Source organism: Musa acuminata, chromosome BXJ3-5 (assembly GCF_036884655.1).
Source record: "Musa acuminata AAA Group cultivar baxijiao chromosome BXJ3-5, Cavendish_Baxijiao_AAA, whole genome shotgun sequence".
Classification (NCBI taxonomy): domain Eukaryota; kingdom Viridiplantae; phylum Streptophyta; class Magnoliopsida; order Zingiberales; family Musaceae; genus Musa; species Musa acuminata.
The window spans coordinates 39281088-39303438 of NC_088353.1; the positions used below are offsets into that span (position 1 = coordinate 39281088).

General features: G+C 40.1%; 1 protein-coding gene across 1 annotated transcript in view; it reads left to right on the top strand.

The window, feature by feature from the left end:
• Nucleotides 1-362: 362 nt before the first annotated feature.
• The window catches only part of LOC103985596 (structural maintenance of chromosomes protein 1), a 35535-nt gene continuing 13546 nt past the window's right edge, over nucleotides 363-22351 (top strand). Inside the window, exons 1-7 of the mRNA XM_009403343.3 lie at nucleotides 363-1103; nucleotides 3838-4074; nucleotides 5816-6049; nucleotides 6186-6424; nucleotides 18911-19177; nucleotides 19342-19612; nucleotides 22079-22203. Coding sequence (XP_009401618.2) covers nucleotides 666-1103; nucleotides 3838-4074; nucleotides 5816-6049; nucleotides 6186-6424; nucleotides 18911-19177; nucleotides 19342-19612; nucleotides 22079-22203 — 1811 coding nt within the window. The 5' untranslated portion in view covers nucleotides 363-665. The remainder of the gene's footprint in view (nucleotides 1104-3837; nucleotides 4075-5815; nucleotides 6050-6185; nucleotides 6425-18910; nucleotides 19178-19341; nucleotides 19613-22078; nucleotides 22204-22351) is intronic.

A 22351-nucleotide genomic window follows, 5' to 3' on the forward strand; every position in this document is an offset into this window, starting at 1 on the left:
TTCAATAAAGCAAGGAGATGAGTAAAAGTTCTATTTGGATAAACATCGTTGGTATACTAAATCTACCTACCAAAAATTAAATATTTAAAACTTCAATTGATAAAATTTTGAATATATCAGTTAACGTATTTGGTATCAATCCACAGGTTGAATTCCGTCGTCGTCCGTACATAATAATCAAGGAAACCGAAATTAAGCCAGTTCAATTGTATCTTAACACCCGTTGCTAGCATTTTTGGATTGTGAGCAAAGACGTACGTATGCCTCTGTCAAGTAGAACTCAATGGTGTTGAAGTGAGTAATGACACGTAATCACTGACCGCATAGACGAAGTCAAGGGTATATGTAAACATTTTACTTCCCCATCCCAAAGTCGGGTTCTGATTTCGTTTCCCCGCTCGCCTTCGGCTCCGCTCCCACTCTCTCTTTCTCTCCCTCTCCTCGCCGGATCGTTGCTTCTCTCTGGTCCATCGCTTCCACCCACCCACGCACCCAAACCCTAATTAGTCCCTCGATCCACCATCGCTACCGCATAGCTCGTTCCGGAGTAGTTCTTTCCCACCTTCACGGTCCGCTCTAACCCTAATTCGAATTCATCGCAGCAGCAGCACCAGCTGTCGCCGCAGCGGAGGACGCGTCGTCGGCTATCTAGCGCGCCTCTCACCATGCCGTCCATACTCTCCCCGGGTAAGATCCACCGGTTGGAGCTCGAGAACTTTAAGTCCTACAAAGGGTTCCAGACCATCGGTCCCTTCTACGACTTCACAGCCATCATCGGCCCCAATGGCGCTGGAAAGTCCAACCTCATGGATGCCATCAGCTTCGTGCTTGGCGTCCGCTCCGCCCACCTCCGGGGAGCCCAGCTCAAGGATCTCATCTATGCATTCGATGACCGCGAGAAGGAGAACAAGGGGAGGAAGGCCTTCGTCCGGCTCGTCTACCTTATGGCCAATGGTATCGAGCTCCAGTTCACCCGGACTATTACTGGTGCCGGCGGCAGTGAGTATCGGATTGATGGCCGGGTCGTAGGCTGGGATGAGTACAATGGCAAACTGAAATCGCTCGGCATCCTTGTAAAGGCAAGGAATTTCCTCGTCTTTCAGGTAACCCAGCTGACAGAAGAAGTTTTGCGCTGTTTGATGTGGTTCTCATTTCTCGTAGTCTTAATTTTGCTAAATCGTGTTTGAGCCTCAAATTGTATTGTTCAGTGATACAGATACGTTCTTTGCGTACTTTTCTCATTTTGAACAGAATTTACTTCAGGATTCAGAAGTGCAGAGGAAGAGTAGCTGCGTAAGCCATGTCCCATTTTTCAGCATTTTTCAGCTGTAATAGACCTTTTTCCTGACCTCTATTCAACAAAGATATAGCCTCAACAAAGGAGTCATAAAATATCTGGTTTAGCCTCAATGAAAAGCTAATGTGGGAAGTTACTAGCAATTATTAGGCCTTGAAAATTGGTTTGCATATGCTACATTTTATGGAGTATAGTTGAATTTAAGAAAAATCAAGATGTATGGTGAATTTCTTTGGCTGGTTAGCGAATCCCTGTCCCCTTTCTTTTTTGTGTCTTTTTCTCATTTTTTTCCTTTTCTTCTTTTTGTTTGTTGACTGTATGATGAATTGACCTGCAACATTTTATCCTTTTTCCCCCTCTAATCCAAACCTGTTGTACACTTATTGACATGAACTGTCTAGATGTGTTATCACAGAACAATGTTTTATGATCCTTGCAGATTGATAGAATAACAAATAGATCCACCAAAGCTGAACAGGAAATTAGCTGGTGGGTCCCTTATATTTTTGTTTTCCCATTGGACAGGATTACAAAAGCTAAAACATGAAGGTGTCAAGAGATATGTACCTGTTGTGGGGGGAAGGTTTCTAAGTGTTTGCTGGCAAATTGAGTGACTCAAATTTGCAAATGGAAATATGAACTTGCCAAGAGATGAATACCAAACTTGTTAATCAGTTTTAAGTAAAAGACTTAATAAACACATGGATGATATCCTGAGGATCTGGTTGAATAAGAAGCAATTTAAAGTTTGATATTCTGTAGGTTGAGTCAAAGGATCCAGTGGAGGAAATGTAAGATCTGGAAGGAAACACTGAGAGCAGGAGAAATTTTAAGCTCCTTGACAACAAAGAAAATTGACGTATATCAATTAATCCTTTTGAACACTTGAAGAAGTGCACATGGAAGATTTGGTCAAATTCTTTGCTTAAAGGGAACCTTTGGCTTCAATCTAATGTGTTGTGAGGGCATGATCAGAGTTCAGGCCATGAAAGTGCAAATTGAAATGATATGGGAAGTTTGTAAACAGATTAATGTGGGACAACCTGTAACGGTACTAAGTCTCAAGGGGATTGGGAATAGATAGGAAACAGAGAGAAAAAAAAAAGAGAATTTGATGTAAGCACACTTGATTCATAAAAAAAATTTTAAAAATGAAAAATACAAGCTGAGCTAAAGTTCAAATAAATGACAAAACTTAAGGAGGGAGATAAATTACTAACATGATTCTTCCCAAATAGGTCTAGTTAGTTATTGAGGTTGCTTCATGGGACACTAGATAATCAGCAGTATGAGTCTTGGTGGATTGTACAAGGTTTAGGAAAGGTATTGGACAAGTGGAAGATATGTTAGAGAGGTTGGAGATAAGACAATAGGTAGTTATTTATGTTTCTGAGGCTTTAAGGCATATGTGAAGGTGGAAAGAGGATGCATATGATAATGTGAATAGAGGAGAAAAAACTAAAATTGATAGCACCCACACCAAATCCTCTGAACTAACCTTGAGGGAAGAATGTGGCCTTACACCACTTATAAATTGTGGGAGGAGATAAATTTAATTTATTATATGATGTCCATGATCAATCTAATTGGCATATACTATTATATGCAGAATATTTAATGAAATTCATTTTTTTTTTTTGTTTCGATAGAATTTATAATCATGCCCAATTTATCATTTATTTTTTTTGGTTTAGATGAATGAAAATGAAAATATGTTCAACCCGACCCAAATCTAAGTTTATCATAAATTCTAAAGGATTCTGTTTGCCTTCTTTCCATGTTCTAATGCAAACCCACAAAGTGGCTTGATTTTCTTCAGAGATGATACATCAAGCAATTATTCTGAAATGCACACCAACATGAGAATTTTACACATTGGAGTAACCTGGTAATACATTATTTTGGATGATAATTATCCTTCTAGCATTAACATATCTGAACCATTTATGAATGTGACCATTGTGGTGGTAAAGAGGTTTCCATGGATTAATGGCAACATCACAATTTTAACTGAACACTTTGTGAGCATACATTATCATGTTTTAGTGAATAATTGCAGATAAAGTTTTGAAGATTTTGTGGATGAGATTTGCATCAAGTGAATTTGTTTTGCTATATATATATATATATATATATATTCAATTTTGGTCTAGTCAAGGTCAAGTAAGTCCGAAATAATCCTGTCAGTAAAATCATAGTTATATATAACTTAGTCATGTTGTTATATTTTTCAGGCAGTGCTTGACACTGTTTTGTATTTTCTAATTTGTTTCTTAGAACTTGATTGCTAGGTGGATTCCTTCTTTATGCCTTAATCTAAATGAACTGAGAAGCTGTTTTTTTTGTGCTAGTCACATGATAGTGACTTATGTAGCCACACAAAAGAGATGCATTAGTTCGTGTCCAAGACATCTGTCTTCCACTTGTTTGTTGTTATTATTTATATTTGTAAAACTTAAATTAAACTATATGCTTGGCTTTAGCACTAAGGTGTAGATCATGTTACTTTAGATCTTGTAGTATTAACATTTGTGGAACAGGGTGATGTGGAGTCGATTGCCTCAAAGAATCCCAAGGAACTTACAAGTTTGCTTGAACAAATTTCTGGATCAGACGAGCTTAAAAAAGATTATGAGGAATTGGAGGAGCAGAAGGCTCGGGCTGAAGAAAAATCAGCACTTATTTATCAGGAAAAGAGAACTGTAGTAATGGAGCGCAAGCAAAAGAAAGCACAGAAGGAAGAAGCTGAGAAACATCTCCGCCTGCAAGAAGAGCTGGTGTGTATAATTCCATTTTTCATTTGTTCCTATCTCTTGCGTCTTGCTGTTATGGTTTTCTATATCAAGGTGCCTTGAGGCATCAATACTTGAAGCAAGACTCTGGCTAGAACAGTGGAACAAATCTATAAGTATTTTATTCAAGGTGTCTTTATTAGTCTCATATTGACAATTTAGACAGAAACTTGATGCCTATCTAATTTTGAATTTTATTCATATTATAGAAAATTTTGTTCTTAGTGAAAGAATCTACAGATATGTGGTACACTGTCAACTATTATTCTATAGCATGCACATGTGTTTTTTTTTGGCTAGCTGTTTCTGGCAAGCACCTTTTTGATGATCCTTTATCAGAAATATACTGCAATACAAAAGAAGGTGCATTCACAAACTCAAACACAATTTAATACTGTCTCTGTTCATTGTTGCATTTGACTCAGTTTTGTATAAACTCTGCATGATATCATCTTCATCTCCAAATTAGGCATATGAGACATGCCTATTGTGTTAGTGAGGTAACTTCAGAAGCTTGACATGCAAGACCTAAACATAAGTAACAAATGCATGTTATGATATTACATTACTTACCATGAATATCTCAAAAATCAGCATGTATCTATTAATGCATAAGAATTTTTTTTTTTGGTTATGATAGAGTAACAAATGCATGTTATGATACTACATTACTTACCATGAATATCTCAAAAATCAGCATGTATCTATTAATGCATAAGAATTTTCTTTTTTTGTTTAGACAATTTCATGTTGTCTTGTTCTGTATTTTCATGTAGAGTCATGTAAACATTCATGCAATTTATCTAAACAATCAAAAGAAAAATGCTACATTAGTCAAATTCACTTTGATTTATGAAATTTCTTAATACACTTTCCCATTGGATATGAAGGTGATCACTTTATTATATGGGTAATTTTGCTTTTTATTTATGGAATTTAACTTCAGTATTTTTTCATAAGATGAGTCTATGTTCCTAAGTATCATAATATATGGAAATCGTCATGTCAAGTCTACCGTTCCTTACTATTCACATGCATCCCCTATCCTCTCCCTACTAGTTAAAATTCATGTATACCACATATTTTTATTAAAATATTCTTATGCAACATTGACGAATAAATGAAGTTTGAGAAAAAAGTACACAGATTATTTAAAAGAAATCACACACGTAAACAAATGAATTACCAAAGTACTATCACTGCAAAAGCAATCAACAATTTTAAACCTCTTGAGAGTGGAGTAAGTTCATATCTTTCTATTATTGAACTGTCCAGTAACATTTGAGTGCACTCCACAAGTTCACTGCATGCACTACGTATCTTCTTTACTTAGTCACATTGACTTGGTCAACATTGCTTCACATTTTACCTGACAATCCACAACAATTCTGTTGCCTTCCACCTCGGTATGTTATTCCGTTGAAGGAAAGAATGGTGAATCGAATAAAGAAACTAAAGGACAGATTCCATCGAATAGATGGGTATATAGTGCCACTATTAATTTCCGGTGACTGTTGGAGGCCTCTATACAATCTTTTCTCAAGCTTGCAAGATTTATACTCATTTTTGACAGTAAATTTGCCAATGACAATTGGGCAACCAGATATGTTATCATGTAGTGTGTAATTGAAGTACTGAACTCTTTGTTTGGCCCTCTTCTTAATATGATCATAGAGTATAAGGTAACTTATGCTATTGTTGTGTTTATATTACTATATTCATGCAGAAATCTCTGAAGAAGGAGCATTTTTTATGGCAACTTTTCAATATTGAAAATGATATTGAAAAACTCAATGGTGAACTTGATAGTGAAAAGAAAAAACTTGAGGAAGTTCTCTCTTTACAAAAGGAATTCGACTCTGAAGCAGAGATGAAAAAGAAAGAACAAGCTGGCTATTTGAAAGAGTTGACAATTCGTGAAAAGAAGATTGCAAAGATAAAACTTGAGCTTGATAAGAAGGTAACTCCTACTACGACATGCTTCTGATCATATATTGGCTGAAAAAAATAAATTTTCCTTCTCAATAACCTGTTCACTAACATTTTGAAGCACAATCTGTAGAGAGTTTACTTCTACATTTCTTTTTTTCTCCCAGCAACCAGAGCTTCTTAAACTAAAAGAAGAAAAATCTCGCATTAATTCAAAAATTAAAAGCAGCATAAAAGAGTTGGAGAAAAAGAAAAAAGACCAAAGGAAGCATGCTGAAGAAATAGGAAAGCTACAAAAGGATCTACAAGATGTCACTGAAGCTATTCATGAGCTGAATGAGCAAGCTAAACATGGTGTTGGCAAACTTGAACTAGCAGATGATCAACTAAGTGAATATCATAGAATGTAAGTCATCCCTTTAACTTCAATCACTCATTTTGGCATATGATTATCGTGTTCCTTAATTATTAATTTCAGCACATGATTAATGTGTGCAGCATCTGCTTTAGTTTCATTTTTCTCTGAGGTCAAGTAATATGTACTTAAGAAAGAATAAGACTTCTGTATACATCAAGAGTGCCCCAATAAGCTTACAGCTTCTTGGTGTTCACTAACCACATCATGAAATTTATCCCTGTTCATGTGGGTCATAAATTCTGCTTGTCTATGATTTCAGAGATTCATGCACTTTTAGATGCATATCATTTAGATGTCTTGCATATTCATCAAAATGGTTCGTTATAATGAGTAAATATAAATCCAATCAAAGCCCAAAAATACCATGTCTGGGCAACATTCAGATAAAAGGCCTTGTTCTGAATATTCTCCTCTTTTTTAATAATGGAAATGGGGGCATAAGATATTTGAGGCATTATACATGTCACCCTAGTTTACAGTCGGGTATAATATCCATTTATACCTATGTAAAGCATGGAGCACAGAGAAGATAGCCAAAGCTCCCAAGGGTTAGGAAGCAAGCATCTATAACTGGTAAAGCCTACATGTGGCAGGGAATATTTTCACCTGTAGCAATAAACACCCTACCCTTTACTCAAGGAGAGGGGTATGAACCGGCTAAATAAGCTAGGTCAGCCATTTTTATTTTGACTTGACAAGTAATTACTAATTAGGATATATAGTCGTTTGATGTATCGTTTGAAACAGGTGGTATACATCGATCCGCCAGCTAATTGGTATGTGGACTAGCCTATTTTGGGCGAGACACATGAAAAGGGTCAAGTATCGGTTAATATGGGTGATGTATCGGTTGATACCGTTGAAACTCTTATTGTATCAGCCAGTGTTTTAAAAAGGCGCTCGCTTATGTGCTTAGGCAAGGTGAGGCTCGAGCACCTCGCATAGTTGTCGGGCGACGTGCTTTAGTGAAGTGCCGCTTGGGCGCTTATCGAAGCCGAAGCATTGAGTGCCTCAGGTGAGTGCCAGATTGAAGGTGAGTAATCGAACCAGATAGTCAACTTTGGTTTGGTTGAACAGTAACTTAGTTCTATCGAACTAACTAAGCACAATAAATAGTAATAGTAAACCCCCCGACCCATAAACCCTAAGTACTTTGCTGCCCTGACTCACCTCTAGTTCTGCCGCTGCCTTTGTGCACAACCGTTGACTTCGCCACTGACACACAGGTTCGACGCTTCCTCTGTCGTCGATGGATAGGTCTGAAGCTCCCGCTGTTGTAGCTTTCGTGCGCAGTTCCCTCTGTCACTATTGCATTCGTGTGTAGATTCTTTCGTCGTTGAGGGATAGGACTGTAGCTCCTTCGCCACCGACAAACACATCCGAAGCTTCCTTCATCCTTGACGCTATTGTCCATAGCTTCATTCGTCATCGCTGCCACCATTCGCAGTCTTCTCCATCATCGTTGCCCTCTCCCTTCCCATGTTCCACCATTGGTGACTCCTTTTCTCCCCCTCTACTATTATAACTACTCTTAACAATGGACCAAATACTGTTAACAGTGGATTGTTAATCCATAACTGATATTAAAATTATTGTTACCATATAATTGTTGATCTATTTAGAACTAATTCCTATTTAGAATTACTAATCCTTATTTAGCACTATTAATCACTATTTAGAATTATTATTAGTTCCTATTTAGCACTGTTAATATCTATTTATTTAGAATTGTTATTAGGGTTTCAAGATTAATGACAAGTGTACAAAGTAATTCAGAAAATTCATAAAACAATTCAACTTAATGTTGTATTGTTATTTATATAATCATATTTATCAATTGTATTATATATTTTATATTTTAATGTTCTAGGGCGCCTTGTTCGCTCGGGTAGGCTCTTAGGCGAGCGCCTTGGGCGTCTTGGGACCTTGGCGCGTAGCGCTTTTAAAAACACCCATATCGGTTATACAGGTTGACATTAGTCAGAATTTGACTGATACCGACCCAAATCAGGTAAAACCCCAATGGTCAATTCAACCATTGAGGCCTCTTTTGGAGCTTTTAAATCCCTCCTTTCTCCCTTTCTCTCATTCTCACTCACTTTCATATATTTTATCATTCCTACTCTCGTTCTTATTCACTCTCTCATTTCCACCCTCATTCTCTCTCTTTCTCACACTCTTGCTTGTGATTGGAAGTTCCTAATTGGCGATTAGTGATAATCAAGCTATTGGTTTGGATAAAAGAGGATTTAAACTCGGAATCTAATGGAATTTGTATCCAATTTGAATGTATTTAGCTTCTTTTTTATGTTTTATTTATCATTTCATATAATTAGAGGCGTATTAATGTATATTTACAAAGATTAAACTTGATTAGGCCTAAATTCGAGGTATCTAGGGTTATTCACAAGCTTATGCATTTATTTATGCCTCATATGCATTTTATTCTTAATTAAAGACAATAAAATTACCATTAAAATAGGATAAAAATCTTAAAAAGTTTTTTTTAATGAATGTTTGACTATTTTTAGCATTTTAAAGAAATTGGTACGTATTAGTGTATGTACATATGGTACATCTATTCCAATCTGTCATGACCTTAGTTGGGATTGCCTAAATTATACATTATCAAAGAGATATGCGTTCGCAAGGGTCAGCCTAGGCCTTAACCTCGTGCAATCCACAAAGGACTTGCACAACAAAGAAAAAGTTAGAAAGATGAACGTGTGGGTAATTTGCTGTCGTCGCATATGAAAAGGGCAAGATAATCAGTATCCAAAACAACACAAATCATCCAGTGTTTATTAGGCTCGAAAGGGTCCCAATAACATGCTGAACAAGCACACACAAAGGGGATTCTAAAGGTAGATTGGGTAATTTACCATCGTCGCATATGAAAAGGGCAAGATAATCAGGATCCAAAGCAACACAAATCACCCAGTGTTTATTAAGCTCAAAAGGGTCCCAAAATTGGGTTGAATAAGCACACACAAAGGGGATTCTGGAGGTAGATGCAGGCCTAATGTTCACCTAATGCTCTCGTCGAACAGAAAGTGAGCACACTAAAGACGTTGCATCACCCGTCAAACACCTACCCAAAGCTCCATTCGCCTCGGTGTCACTTGGGGGGTTCAAAGGTTCTGAGATGGTTGACGATTTGCACCATTAGGCCGTTAGCTAAAAATCAGCTTGTGGCATGCGAGAACGGTGTAGTTTGGGGTCATTTTTGCCTCAATGTGGTGTCGCATAGCCAAAAAGATTTTCGAGTTTTCCATGATGAAAATAGGAAACAAAAACACTAACAGCAAATAAAAATAGGGTTGACTATAGTGTTTCTACCTCGTACAAGTTGCCCTAAAGAAAACATCGAAACACAAAGAAAACAATAGAAAACAAGAATAAAAAATCATCATGGACAAGCGACAAACACCTTGTTTGCACTGTTCCATGATATTCTCCCCCACTTATTCCTTCTATGCCCTCATCGAAGCCTTCTTGTATGCTGAAGATTGATTGTCCACAACGACCATGTACGTCTCAGCTTCTTTTGAGTCGTTGACTTTGATCCATCCATTTTGCTGGAACTCGTCGTTGAGCTAGTTTAGTTGGGGAAATTGGTTGAGTTGGAACACTTCATGCTGTGCTCTTCGGATCTTTTGGTCAGCAAAAGAAGAGCATTCATGCTTGCATTCAAGCCCCTTGGAGGTATTACCTCGCAAAAGCTTGACTGTTGTTGGTTGGACTTTCACGAGCACCATATCGCTAAACTTGAAGAGTTTGTGGCTTTCTCCCACAATGTTTATCCCTCACATCCTCTATTTGAAGGGACTTTCAATTATGTAGAGCTCCACTAAATAGGTGAGGAGAATTAGGTTACATGGAATGGCTTCACCCAAATTCCTCGGTTCGTACTCCTTGCTCCGTGCTAGTTACTTGACTTCGCTTACTCTTTGCCATCACACTTTTAGAGTATGAGAAGTGTTGCTTGAACCTGAGCCAGGTTTCCCCCTTATAAAGCGCTTAGGTGATAACTTTGGTCGCGCCTTTGGGATTGTCCATGTCCTAGTTGCGATTAGAAATGTGCTCTCCCTCCTGGAGCACAAGTTTGGTTAGCACTCGGAAGACCCGCCACTATAGTACCATGCCTTATCTCATGATGTTCAAGGTCTTCAGTGTGACACTTTCTCGACCAAGTTCTTTTTGGGTAGTTGAGTCCCTCCTGGACTCGAGGTCGTCACAATGCTTTGCCTCTCATGATCTACTACTTCTGCACATCCTGTGACTTAGGAAGCACTTCCCTTATGATCTTCCGCCAATCAGACTGTAACTTTTTGACTCTGATTCTTTGACCATCTGCATGACATTGATGATCGCTCGTTCGGTCTTGTCCCTCAAAAGTATTGGGTTACCTATTAGCGAAGATAAACTCTGGATCGGTCCGTCATCCAACAACATGTTTGAGAGGTCTCGAGGATTCTTCCACTCCGGAAATGATGCCTAAAGTGGATTGTTGATTGGATTTTCGACTCCATTGAATTTGAATTGTCATTCCACCTTGTGCCTTCATGGAAAGGGCTTTGGCAACTGAGATCTTGGCATGCTGGCATATTCTTCAAGTGATGAAAGAATACTGTGGCATATTCGTCAAGCGTGGCACACTTGCCCCGTGCTAATGCCTTTTGACTCCAATTGCATCGTTGTGGGATTATTTAGGTCTTCTCGCCTCGATTCTTTCATCACTTGTATAGCCAAAAGTATATATGTGTCTTTCAAAGCTCTCTTCGAAAGTGTCACAATGGATAGAGTCACCGTCCATCAGAAAGAGAGTTTAAGAGCGACATGGGTGCTGCTTTTGCCTCTTGCAGAAACTCCACCCCAAGAACAAATTGGAAATCGTCTCCCGCTCCAATCTTAATGTCGACTCCCTTTGTCAATTCGGACATAGGCTTCGTCTCCAAATTGACCGTACTCATTTGGCTCGGACTTTTTGCTAGCTTCAATACGAGCCGGTTAGCCTCTTCATCTGCTATGTAATTGTGTGTGGCTCCTATGTCCACCAATGCGTGAGTCGCCTACCCATTCAACTTGATGCCTACGAACATTAATAGGTTATCTTGTGCCTTTGCCTCTTTTGGCATTGCCTTAGACCGCTCCCCACTTGACATCAATGTAGTGCATTCAACAATTGTACTACCCCAATGCGAGATCGTTGTGTCGATCCTTCGTCACTGCTCAACTCTGACAAACTTGAGCTTGAAGAGTTAGTATTCTTCTTTAGCCTCTGCTTAGGCTTCTCTCGAACTTCACCTTGCAATGCGTTCAACAAACGCTTAGCTCCCATGCGAGGTCTTGACGATGATTCGTCACTACTTGAATGAGACTTGTTCGAGCTAGAAGATTTTTGCCTTCGCTCTGCCCTTCTCTGGTTAGAAAGAAGTTGTAAGGGCATTAAACGCCTCTTTTTGTTGCGAGCATTCTAACATTTGATGCTTTCCACCCCACAAAAGACATATGTCAAACTTCGGGACGTTCCCTCTGGATCCATGTCCTGTCGGAGCAACAAACTATGTGTTCTCTGGCATGAGCTGAGTTTGTAATTCCCTCTTCAAGGCTTTACAAGTGTCGATGTTACAATAACTTTGTTGCATATCTTCCCACCGTGTGCGCCACCATAGTTTTGCATCACCAACAAGATATATCATAGCTAACGACACCTTGGAATCTTCTAATTTGGGTTGTGTCGCTCTGAAGCATTGTTCCAAATTGAAGAGAAAGATTTCTAACTCATGGCATCTCAAGCACCCTAGTAGCTTTGCAGTTATGGAGCCCTTAATCTCGATAAGAGATGGTCGCGAGACATTTCTCCGCTCGCATGCGTAACTTGTATCAGTACCGACACTTGAGCCATCAAGTCCCTTACTTGCCCTTGTAAGTATTGCACAAACTCTCACATGTCATCCATCAACCTTTCGACTCGAACCTCTAGCTAATCCAGTCGGGATTCCAACCTGTTTGCACAGACTCTATCATCTCAAGAAGCTCCTCACTTCCGTAGAGATTCGTCAATTTTTGGTTGACAAGGTCAAGCTGCAACTGCAACTTGGCCACTCTTTCTTTGGAGCCTTTTTCTCGTTTAGGTATCTCTTCAACTCTTGCCTCTTTTGCGTAAGAGAACTCTTGCACTGTGAGCCTATCGCTGCAAATGCTATGCTCCACTTGAGTGGCTTTGCTAGAGCCCACACGAGTGCTCGTCCGTTTCTCTGAAACGGTCACGCATTGTTATTGCCCATCATGTACAGTGGTGCTGGTTTTGTCACCCTACCTTGCCATGGCAATTCAATATTTGCTTTACTCGCTTTGATACCACCCTGTCGCGACCTTAACCACCCAAGAGATATGCATTCGCAAGGGTCAGCCTAGATCTTAACCTCGTGCAATCTACAAAGGACCTGCACAATGAAGAAAAGGTTAGAAAGGCGAATGTGCGGGTAATTTACTATTGTTGCGCAAGAAAAGGGCAAGATAATCGGGATCCAAAACAACCAGCATTTGTTAGGCTCAAAAGGGTCTCGAAAAACGGGCTGAACGAGCCCACACAAGGGGGGCTCTGAAGGTAAATGTAGACCCATTGCTCATATGGTACTTTCGTTGAATAGAAAGTGGGCACACTAAGGACGTTGCATCAGCCCTTAGATACTTACCCAAAGTCCCATTCGTTTCGGTGCCACTTGGGGGGTTCTAAGGTACCGAGATGGTTGACGTTTTGCATCACTAGGTCGTCAGTCAGAAATCAGCCTGTTGTCACGGACTTAGTTGGTTTTGCCTAAATCGTGCGGCACCCTTGCGTGTCCGTCCGCAAAGGTCAGTCTCCCCGAAACCTCCCATGGTCCCTTAGGACCTACAAAAGAGAAAACGGGTTAGAGAAAGCGCATCACTCAGGATCCACAAGCAAACATTTTCGAAAGCACTTCATAGATAATGCAAATTACAAATAGACTTTACAAGCTCTGAACGGTTGTATAACAAAGGGTCAAAATGGTCCACTACAGACCGAGTATCTCTCACAAGTGTCCACATTACACAACCTTTATTTACAAGCTTAAGAAGGCCACCAAACCCAACTAAAATGGAGCTGTGAAGCCTTCAACCGTTCCTCTACATGCTGTGCAAAGCATGAACAAACAGAAAGACACGGACATACATAAGTATTACATTAAACATCCTGTTTAGAACTTTGTCCGTGACATTCTCCCCCACTTATTCCTTCGACATCCTCGTCGAAGCCTTTGCTGACACTGCAACTCCTCGCCTTTGCTGAGTCTTCAATCTTCTGCTCCAGCATCAATGCGCCTCTTGACTCCCAACTACTCTCCGCTATTGTTTTTGAGTAGTCGAACTTTTGATCCGTCATGCTGCTTCAACTCGCCAATGACTTTGACTCTAGTGTGGGGTTGGCTGAGTTGTATTGATCCCTGTTAGTTCCTGCGGATCCTCCAGATGAAGGAAAAGATCTATCCTTACCATGCGCCAGTCTCTCAAATCCCTCATGTTGCTTGAACTGGGTGGATGATTGTTGGAGCTTTAACGAGCATCGCCTCACAAACTTCTGAAGTTTTGGGTCTTTCCTCCACAAAATTTGCTTATCGATTCTTCTTTCACTTAGTTGTCATTTCCAAGTAGATTCACATCACTTCCGCTTTCGATTGGCATTCTATTGAGAAATGAAGCGGATAATATACTCTCACTAGCACTGATCACCATTGGTGAGGATTTGACAATTATTGTCTTCTAATATCTTCGAAGGGTCTTTGAACCAATGCAGAGCTCCTCTGTTGGATAGATAAGAGAATTGGGGTACTCGGTGAGAAGGCAATGGTTACTTGACTTCGCCTGCCTCCTCAAGGGTTGTACTCCATGCATCGAGCTGGTTACTGACCTTCGCTTACTCTTTGCTCACACTTCTGAAGCACTCGAAGTGTTTGCACTCCTTGCATTAAGTTAGCTATTGTGATTCACCTTCTCAATGCTATCGAACTTCTGAAATGCATAAAGTTTTCACCCCAACTTGGAGTAAGTCTCTAATAGTTTTGGTCGCCTCTGGGATTGTACTGTCTTCTCCATCAACCCGGTTGCCTACTCCACTGAGTAGCAAAGGTACAACACCGCGTACTGCCTGCTTCATTCCTTAGTCGTGCACTCTTGCATGACTCGAAGTCCTTCACTTTCGGCTATCTTGATGAGAAGCTCGTTGATACCGTCTTACGAAGTTCCTTGGCCTCTGCCCTTCAGCCTTGTCTTGGTACTTGGAGTTTGCCTCTGCATGCTCCACCTCCTTGGCCCCTTTCACGACCAACCGCTCTCCCTCCATGAGAGCAAGGGATCAATGACTTTAATGGAAGTCCCGCCTCTACGGTACCATGGCGTTGTCATGCCCATGGCCCTACTATCCGTCGTCTCGCATCTGCATCTCTTTTCTTCACGATCAGTAGATATGTCTCTACGGCACTCCTCCGAGTCCATCTTCATTCTAACTGATGCTTGATTTTGGGTAGCTAAGTCCCTTTGGACTCGTCGTCGCTTCCTCGTCCCTTTCGACCCTCTGCTTCAACACCTCTGTGTTATCTAAGCAGCTCCCTTTGGTCGATGGAAAGACAAACTGCAACTCCCATACATGGCCTTTGTCATCACGTTGTAGGGTTTGCACCGATTCTGTTTAACTTAGCTTCCTTGGCCTTTGTCATCACGTTTGCTTACTTGACCTTAAGCGAATATGGGCTCTGGAGCAGTCCAACTCTCCAGCTTCTTCGATCATACATCTGCATGATCAAGTCCCTCTCATGGGACTCACTGGTATTTACATTCGAACTTTTCCCTCGGTGGTACACAGCCCCCATATGCTGATGACCAAGGCTTTCATCCGATGCAAAATTCAATGCCTCTGCGGTACCATGGCCTTCACTCATTGAATCCATAGCCCTTCTTGCTGTCGTGTTGTTCACCGAAGTGGAGCTCCCAGTAGCTCCCGATCATACCTCTGTATGATATAGTCCCTCACGGGACTATATCGTGTATATCGCATTGCCACGAACTGTTCCACCATGATCCGCTGCACCATGTCGCCTCCTGGTGACATCTCTATTGCATTCTGATCCTTATGGGATGAACTCGAATTGTGATCCCTCCATGTGTGGCCTTTGCCAATACATTGCAGGGTCTCTTCTACCTTCGATTTTGTTCGCTCCTTTGGCAATCGATCTTCATCCACCCACTCTTGGGTCACACCTAGATGAAGCACTGCTCTAGGACAGTCCATCGCCTAGTAGCTCCCGAAGTCCACCGACTTCGCTGTGATTAGTGCACCATTGTCTTGATCCTGGGCCTTTACCCCTACCAGCACAATCTCCGCTGCGCACCGCTTCCTTCATGGCAACTTGAACGACAACATTGTGGCATATTCTTTAAGAGTATCCGCCTCCGCCTCCTCTTGCCCTATGCCAAGGCCTTTTGAACCCAATTTTGCCTCCGCAGGTTGAGGTGCCTTAGTTCCTCTATCAAATGCTTCTCCGAGATAAGGTGCATGTGCCCAGACGCTCCCTTCATCTTTGGCACCATGCAAGATGAGTCCGTTCCATTAGAATGAAGGACCCATGGAACAACATGATCCTGCTCTTGCCTCTGCAAAAGTTCATGTCTTTGACCTCTGTCCAAGGAAAGCTCTACGCCTCCGCTCCATGTTTCATCTTCTATGCCGGCTCACTTCATGCGGCTTGGGTACTTCGCCAAGTTACACCCAAGTTGCTCCGCTCCTCGTTTTTGCATTGAGTTGATGGTGGCCCTCGCGCCCACCATTCCACGGGTCACCCCTCCCTTGAGTTTGATCTCCATATCGACTCTAAGTGTGCCTTTATTTGTGTTGCTTTGGGTCGCTCCCCCACTTGATCTCGCAATGCATCCACTAATGCATTCTCTCAAGCGAGATCATGCGATGACTCCTCACCGCTCGCTCGGTCCATCGAGCTTCGTTGAGTTGTTGTTTTTGAGGTACTCCTCCTCAACATGTGTGGTCTGTTGCACATGATTCTCCCTCTGGAGAATCGGGACCTATCCCTCCTTGATATCTGTCCCGTTGGAGCAACATCTCTCTTCGCTTCTTTCTCTCTGAAAGTTTCGGAGACCACCATCCCCTTGGACTATTCTGATTTGCTGAACAAACCGTGCATTGTTCTGCCTCCTGCAAACGCACTTGCTAGATTGCGACTCCACGTCAATACAGCCCCTGCTGCACCACTCAAGGCCTAGCAACATGCTGAACTCGCTGCACACTTCAGCCTCCTACAGACGTATCCTTCTCATGTCGAAGAGAAAGTTCTAATGCTTAATGATGCCGAGTTTCGGTCGCCTTGGGATGGCCGTGAACATTCCATCGATCGCATATAAGCCCTTGCATGAGTATCGAATTCTTCGGGTTAACAATTCCCCTCACCTCTGTGAGCTTTGCACAACTCTTTCGATCGCTGAGTAACTCATTCCACCTTGCATGGTCTCATCCTTTACCAAGCGCCTCGCTTCCCTTGAGCACTATCAAGTGTAGTTGTCAACGTCGAGCCGTAGCTCGAACTCAGCCATTCCAACCTTTGTGCGCTATGCATTCTTCCAAGCTTGCTTATTCTCATGGTGCCTCTTGCGCGAAGGGTTGACCATTCCTCTGAATGCCAATCTCAGATGCCCGCTCCTCCGAGCGACTCCTTTTCCCTACATCTCCATGCTCGTTTTCCCCCAAACGGTCGCGCGTGTGCTGATTGCCCTCAACGCAGCCCCGCTAGGTCCCCCACATTTGCATGCCAAGTGTTTTTATGAGTGCTTGTCCCGCTTTGATACTATCTGTCACGGACTTAGCTGGTTTTGTCTAAGTCGTGCGGCACCCTTGCGTGTCCGTTCGCAAAGGTCGGCCTCCCCGAAACCTCTCATGGTCCCTTAGGACCTACAAAAGAGAAAACGGGTTAGAGAAAGTGTCTTATTCGGGATCCACAAGCAAACATGTCCGAAAACACTTCATAGACTTTGCAAATTACAAACAAACTTTACGAGCTCTGAACGGTTGTCCAATAAAGGGTCAAAATGGTCCACTACAGATCGAGTATCTCTCACAAGTGTCCATATGACACAACCTTTATTTACAAGCCTAAGAAGGCTACCTAACCCAACTAAAATGGGGCTATGAAGCCTTCGACCGTTCCTCTACATGTTATGCAAAGCATGAACAAACAGAAAGACATGGACATACATAAGTATTACATTAAACATCCGGTTTAGAACTTTGTCCGTGACACTGTGGCATGTGAGAACGGAGTAATTTTGGGCCACTTTTCTTTTCATGTGGTGCCGCACAGCTAGAAACGTTTCCAAGTTTTACATGATGAAAATAGGAAACAAAAACAATGACAATAAACAAAAATGGGACTGACTATAGTGTTTTCTGCCCGCACAAGCTGCCCCAAAGAAAACAACGAAAACATGAAGAAAATATTAGAAAACAAGAACTGAAAACCATCATGGACAAGCGACAAACACCTTGGCTGCAATGTTCCATGACATATCGGTATGTATCAATTGGACTGTTACCACCGGTTGGCATGATACTGCTGTACTTGATATATAGTCATAATGTATCATGAACTTTTATATTTGAATTTCTGAAGCAGCTCAACAAATAACTGTTACTAAAAATAATTAATTTATGAGGATTGGCATCAGTTTCATAACGTATCATGAACTTTTATATTTGTAATTCTGAAGCAGTTCAACAAGTAACTGTTACTAAAAATTAATTAATTTATGAGGATTGGCATCAGTTTGTGCCCTTTTGGGAATTAGTGTGTATTATCTGTTTATTTGTGGTCCAGTTATATGTAACTTTTGTCTGATAAAGTCAAATGGAGGGGGTTGACTTGTTGGCTTAATTGTTTCCTAATTCAAAATTCTTCTTAACCTTCTGTCCAAGTGCAAATAATTCTAATATAATATGTTAGATCAAAATAATGCATTGCTGTTTTATGTTGCTGTCCCATCATGTAAATAAGCTGAAAAACTTGAGAATGCAATCATGTGTTGGTTATGCAACCGTGATTTTTGTAGTCATCAAATCTAGAAAAAAGTGTTTAATGGAAGAAACTTATTTCAATTTATACTTACAAGATAAGCATTTCCAGAACCATATTTCTCCCTGAAGTGTATTCTAATTTATAGGTTTCTTTCTGTGTGTCTAAAACCATTCTTTGGTAGATAACAAGGTCATCATTCCAATTGCGAGCAATTGATTTTAAGAATAATCAACTCACTGAATTTTTGTTTTTAGTCATGTTGTCTATATGAAAAATGATTTATGCGCTGATTTTCACTTGATATGCTTGGCTTATATCATTCTACAAATTTATCATCAATAGTCTATAAGATATTTGATGCTTAATCATTCAGTAAGGAGGAAGCTGGAATGAAAACTGCTAAGTTAAGGGATGAGAAAGAGGTTCAGGATAGGCAACTACATGCGGACATAGAGGTTCAACAGAATTTGGAAGAAAATTTTCAACAATTGCTTAGTCGAGAAAAGGAGTTGTCAACTCAGGAGGATGAATCACGAAAGAGATTGAAGCAGATATTGGATTCAGTTGCAGATTATAAGAAAGAGCTCGACAGGGTTAAGAAGGATTTGCATAAGATTTCAAAAGATCGTCAAAGTTCGGGGTCAGTTGATATTCTGTGTTCAAAGTTCTAAATTTTTGCATGTTATTATCTCAAGGGGGAATTTAAGAATTAGCTTAAATATGTGAATCTCTTTTTTCTGGGCAACCTGCTTATAATGTCATAATTCACTTTATACTATTTTCCGTTCTCTTTGTGGTCCTCAGGACAAAGTATCAGAGTCTAAAACAGAAACTTGATGAAGTAGATCTACAATTACGAGAACTAAAAGCTGATAAACACGAAAGTGAACGAGATGCTCGGCTCTCTGAAACAGTTCAGAGTCTCAAAAGACTTTTTCCAGGAGTTCATGGTCGCATGACTGAACTTTGCAGGCCATCACAGAAGAAATATAACCTTGCTGTTACTGTTGCTATGGGTAAATTTATGGATGCTGTGGTGGTTGAAGATGAGAATACAGGAAAAGAATGCATTAAGGTAAAGCCTTCGAGAGGTTAGCTTTATATTAAATTGCAAAGATATCCTTTATGTTAACCGATATGATGGTAAATATATTTCTTTACAGACAATTGATTTTACTAAATGGCAGGATGGTTTTGTTCATTTGTAGAGATTACAATTTCTATTTGTCCTATGATGAACTTAAACTATTTTCTTCTCCATGGCCATCTTAGTGATGATCTACTTAAGTATGAAAGCCAACTTTAAAATCTTTATCTTATTCTTTTTCTATTAATGTAATTTATATACCAATATGAAGATGCATACCTACATGTAAAACACTAGTGGGTGGTATACCTGACTCACTACATTAGGTTGAGTGTTCGAAACCTCATGCTACAAATTTACACCTAAAACACTGCAGTCATGGTGGTAGTTGGTGGTACTAGTGTACCTAATTCACTTTCCTTAGGTTGAGAGTTTGAAATTTAATCTAATAAAATTTTTAAAACCTGAAAGACTAATCTGACATGTACCTGATTTACTTACCTTCGGTTGAGGGTTTGAAACCATGTTCAACAAATTTTATATATAAAATATTTGTTTGATGCAAGGATCACCAAAATTTTATATATTAACTTTGAATCTTCTCCAAAGATACGAGTTGAGATGCTAGACTATGTGTCAAAACTTTATGATTTCAACAAATTAGGTAATAAACGAAAGCAACTTGTTTATACGTTCTTCTACCACCAAAATAAACATCGGAACTCGGTAGCTATCCTTAATATTTATGAAATATAAAGATTTGATCTATTAAGTGTCTAATTTCAAAAAAATTAATATTAAACACACTAATCAGAACATCAAAGACCTTAATTACTCCTTAATTAACACTATTCTACCATCCATAACATATCAAACAATATATTAGACATTAAGTTATATATCATACAGAATAGGCTTAATCATCTCATAAATCAATAAAAATCTAGAAAGAGAATACATATTGATTAGAGTGTTCTTCCTCTTAGTCCTCCCAAATTAGTCTCCTAAATTTGATCCAATCCACAAATCATAGCTTTGTTGAGTTTAGGAAAGTAAAAATATGATAATAAGAGAGATGTGAGTGAAAAAGAGCTTGAGAGAGTTTAAGAGATTGAGAGAGTGAAATGAGTTGGTAGAGGGGGGAGGAAAGGGTTTAAAAACCCTTTTCTAAGCTTAAAACAGTCAAATTGATCGTTTGAAATAGGGCAATCTCAGCCCTTGATCGGTAACGATCAAAATTCGAGCGTATCGACCGGTACAGGTTGGTAACGGTCGGATTTTAATCGTTACTGCCTAGTACAAACCCCGTATCGCTTGATACATGATTAAGTGACCGATACCTCTTGGTAGTGGACGGTCAGCATACCGGTATGTATTGCCCGTATCGGGCGATACTCATCGGTACAACAAACACACACTAGACAGAACACCATTGTGCATGATGAAATTAAAATGGGACATCGAGAGGGGCGTAATTCGATCAAGCGAGGATCAACAAGGAGCCAATTGGCCAACATCTTACCTTGCACCACTCATATGTCAAGACGGTTGCCCCATTAGATAGCATGTAGCCAACCATGACTCAAAGAGACTCCAGTGGCCAATCAAACAAGGCAATCAACGACAAAACACTGTCGTACATGATAATAGTAAATCGAGACATCGAGAGGGACATAATTTGATCAAGTAGGGATCAACGAGCAGCCAATTGGCCAACATCTCACCCCGCACCACTTATATGCCGACACGGTTGCCCCATTGGACAGCCCATTGCCAGCCATGGGTCAAAGAGATTCAGGTGATCAGTCAAACATGGCAATCAATGACAGAACTCCGTCGTGCACGAAGAAAAAGGGACATTGAGAGGGACATTGTGCAGAAATTAACGAGCAGCCAGTTTGGCTGACATTTCTCTCCGTACATCACTGCTATGGCAGCAGGCGAAAAATGACAAAAACGAGGAGATCCATTCACACTGCTCACGGTGGTCGCCATTTGAGATTTAATGAGAAGTAAATACAGCAAGGGGACAGATTAAGGCCATGAAATGTTTCTTCATTGCATAATGTGGAGGGAGGAGGAAAAATATTGTTATATAGCACATAAATCATGCAATAAGTTGGTTTAGGTTATGCTTTTTGTGGAACCAAAGTAACAATTTTGGACAAGTTGGTATGTTTAATTTGTTAACTTTTCTGCACTGTCTAACTTATGGGAATAGTAAAACTATCCATTTTTATGGAGTTATATATTATTAATGGGATACTTCTTGTTAATGATAATTGATTTTTAGCTTTGATATCTTTTATGTTATCATAGAGCAACTGGTTCTACCATTACGACAATTGTTTTTGTAATTACAGCTCTGTGTTGAATCTATAATTCATTACAGTTTAAATTACTGTTAAGTGTTAATACAATTTAAAATTCATGATAAGATCTTTTGCTTTCTAGTATTTGAAGGAACAACGGCTTCCTCCCCAGACATTCATCCCCTTGCAGTCAATTCGTGTCAAGCCAGTTATCGAGAAATTACGTACTTTAGGTGGGACGGCACAGCTGGTCTTTGACGTGATACAATATCCTTTTTATTGGATGTTGTGAATTGAAAGTTTTTCTTAAATAGCAAATAGACATGAAAACTTATAGTTTCATTCTTGTGCAGGTAGAGCATTCTTTTTATATAATACCTTTGCTATTTTAGTTTGCCTCATTAGATTTTACATA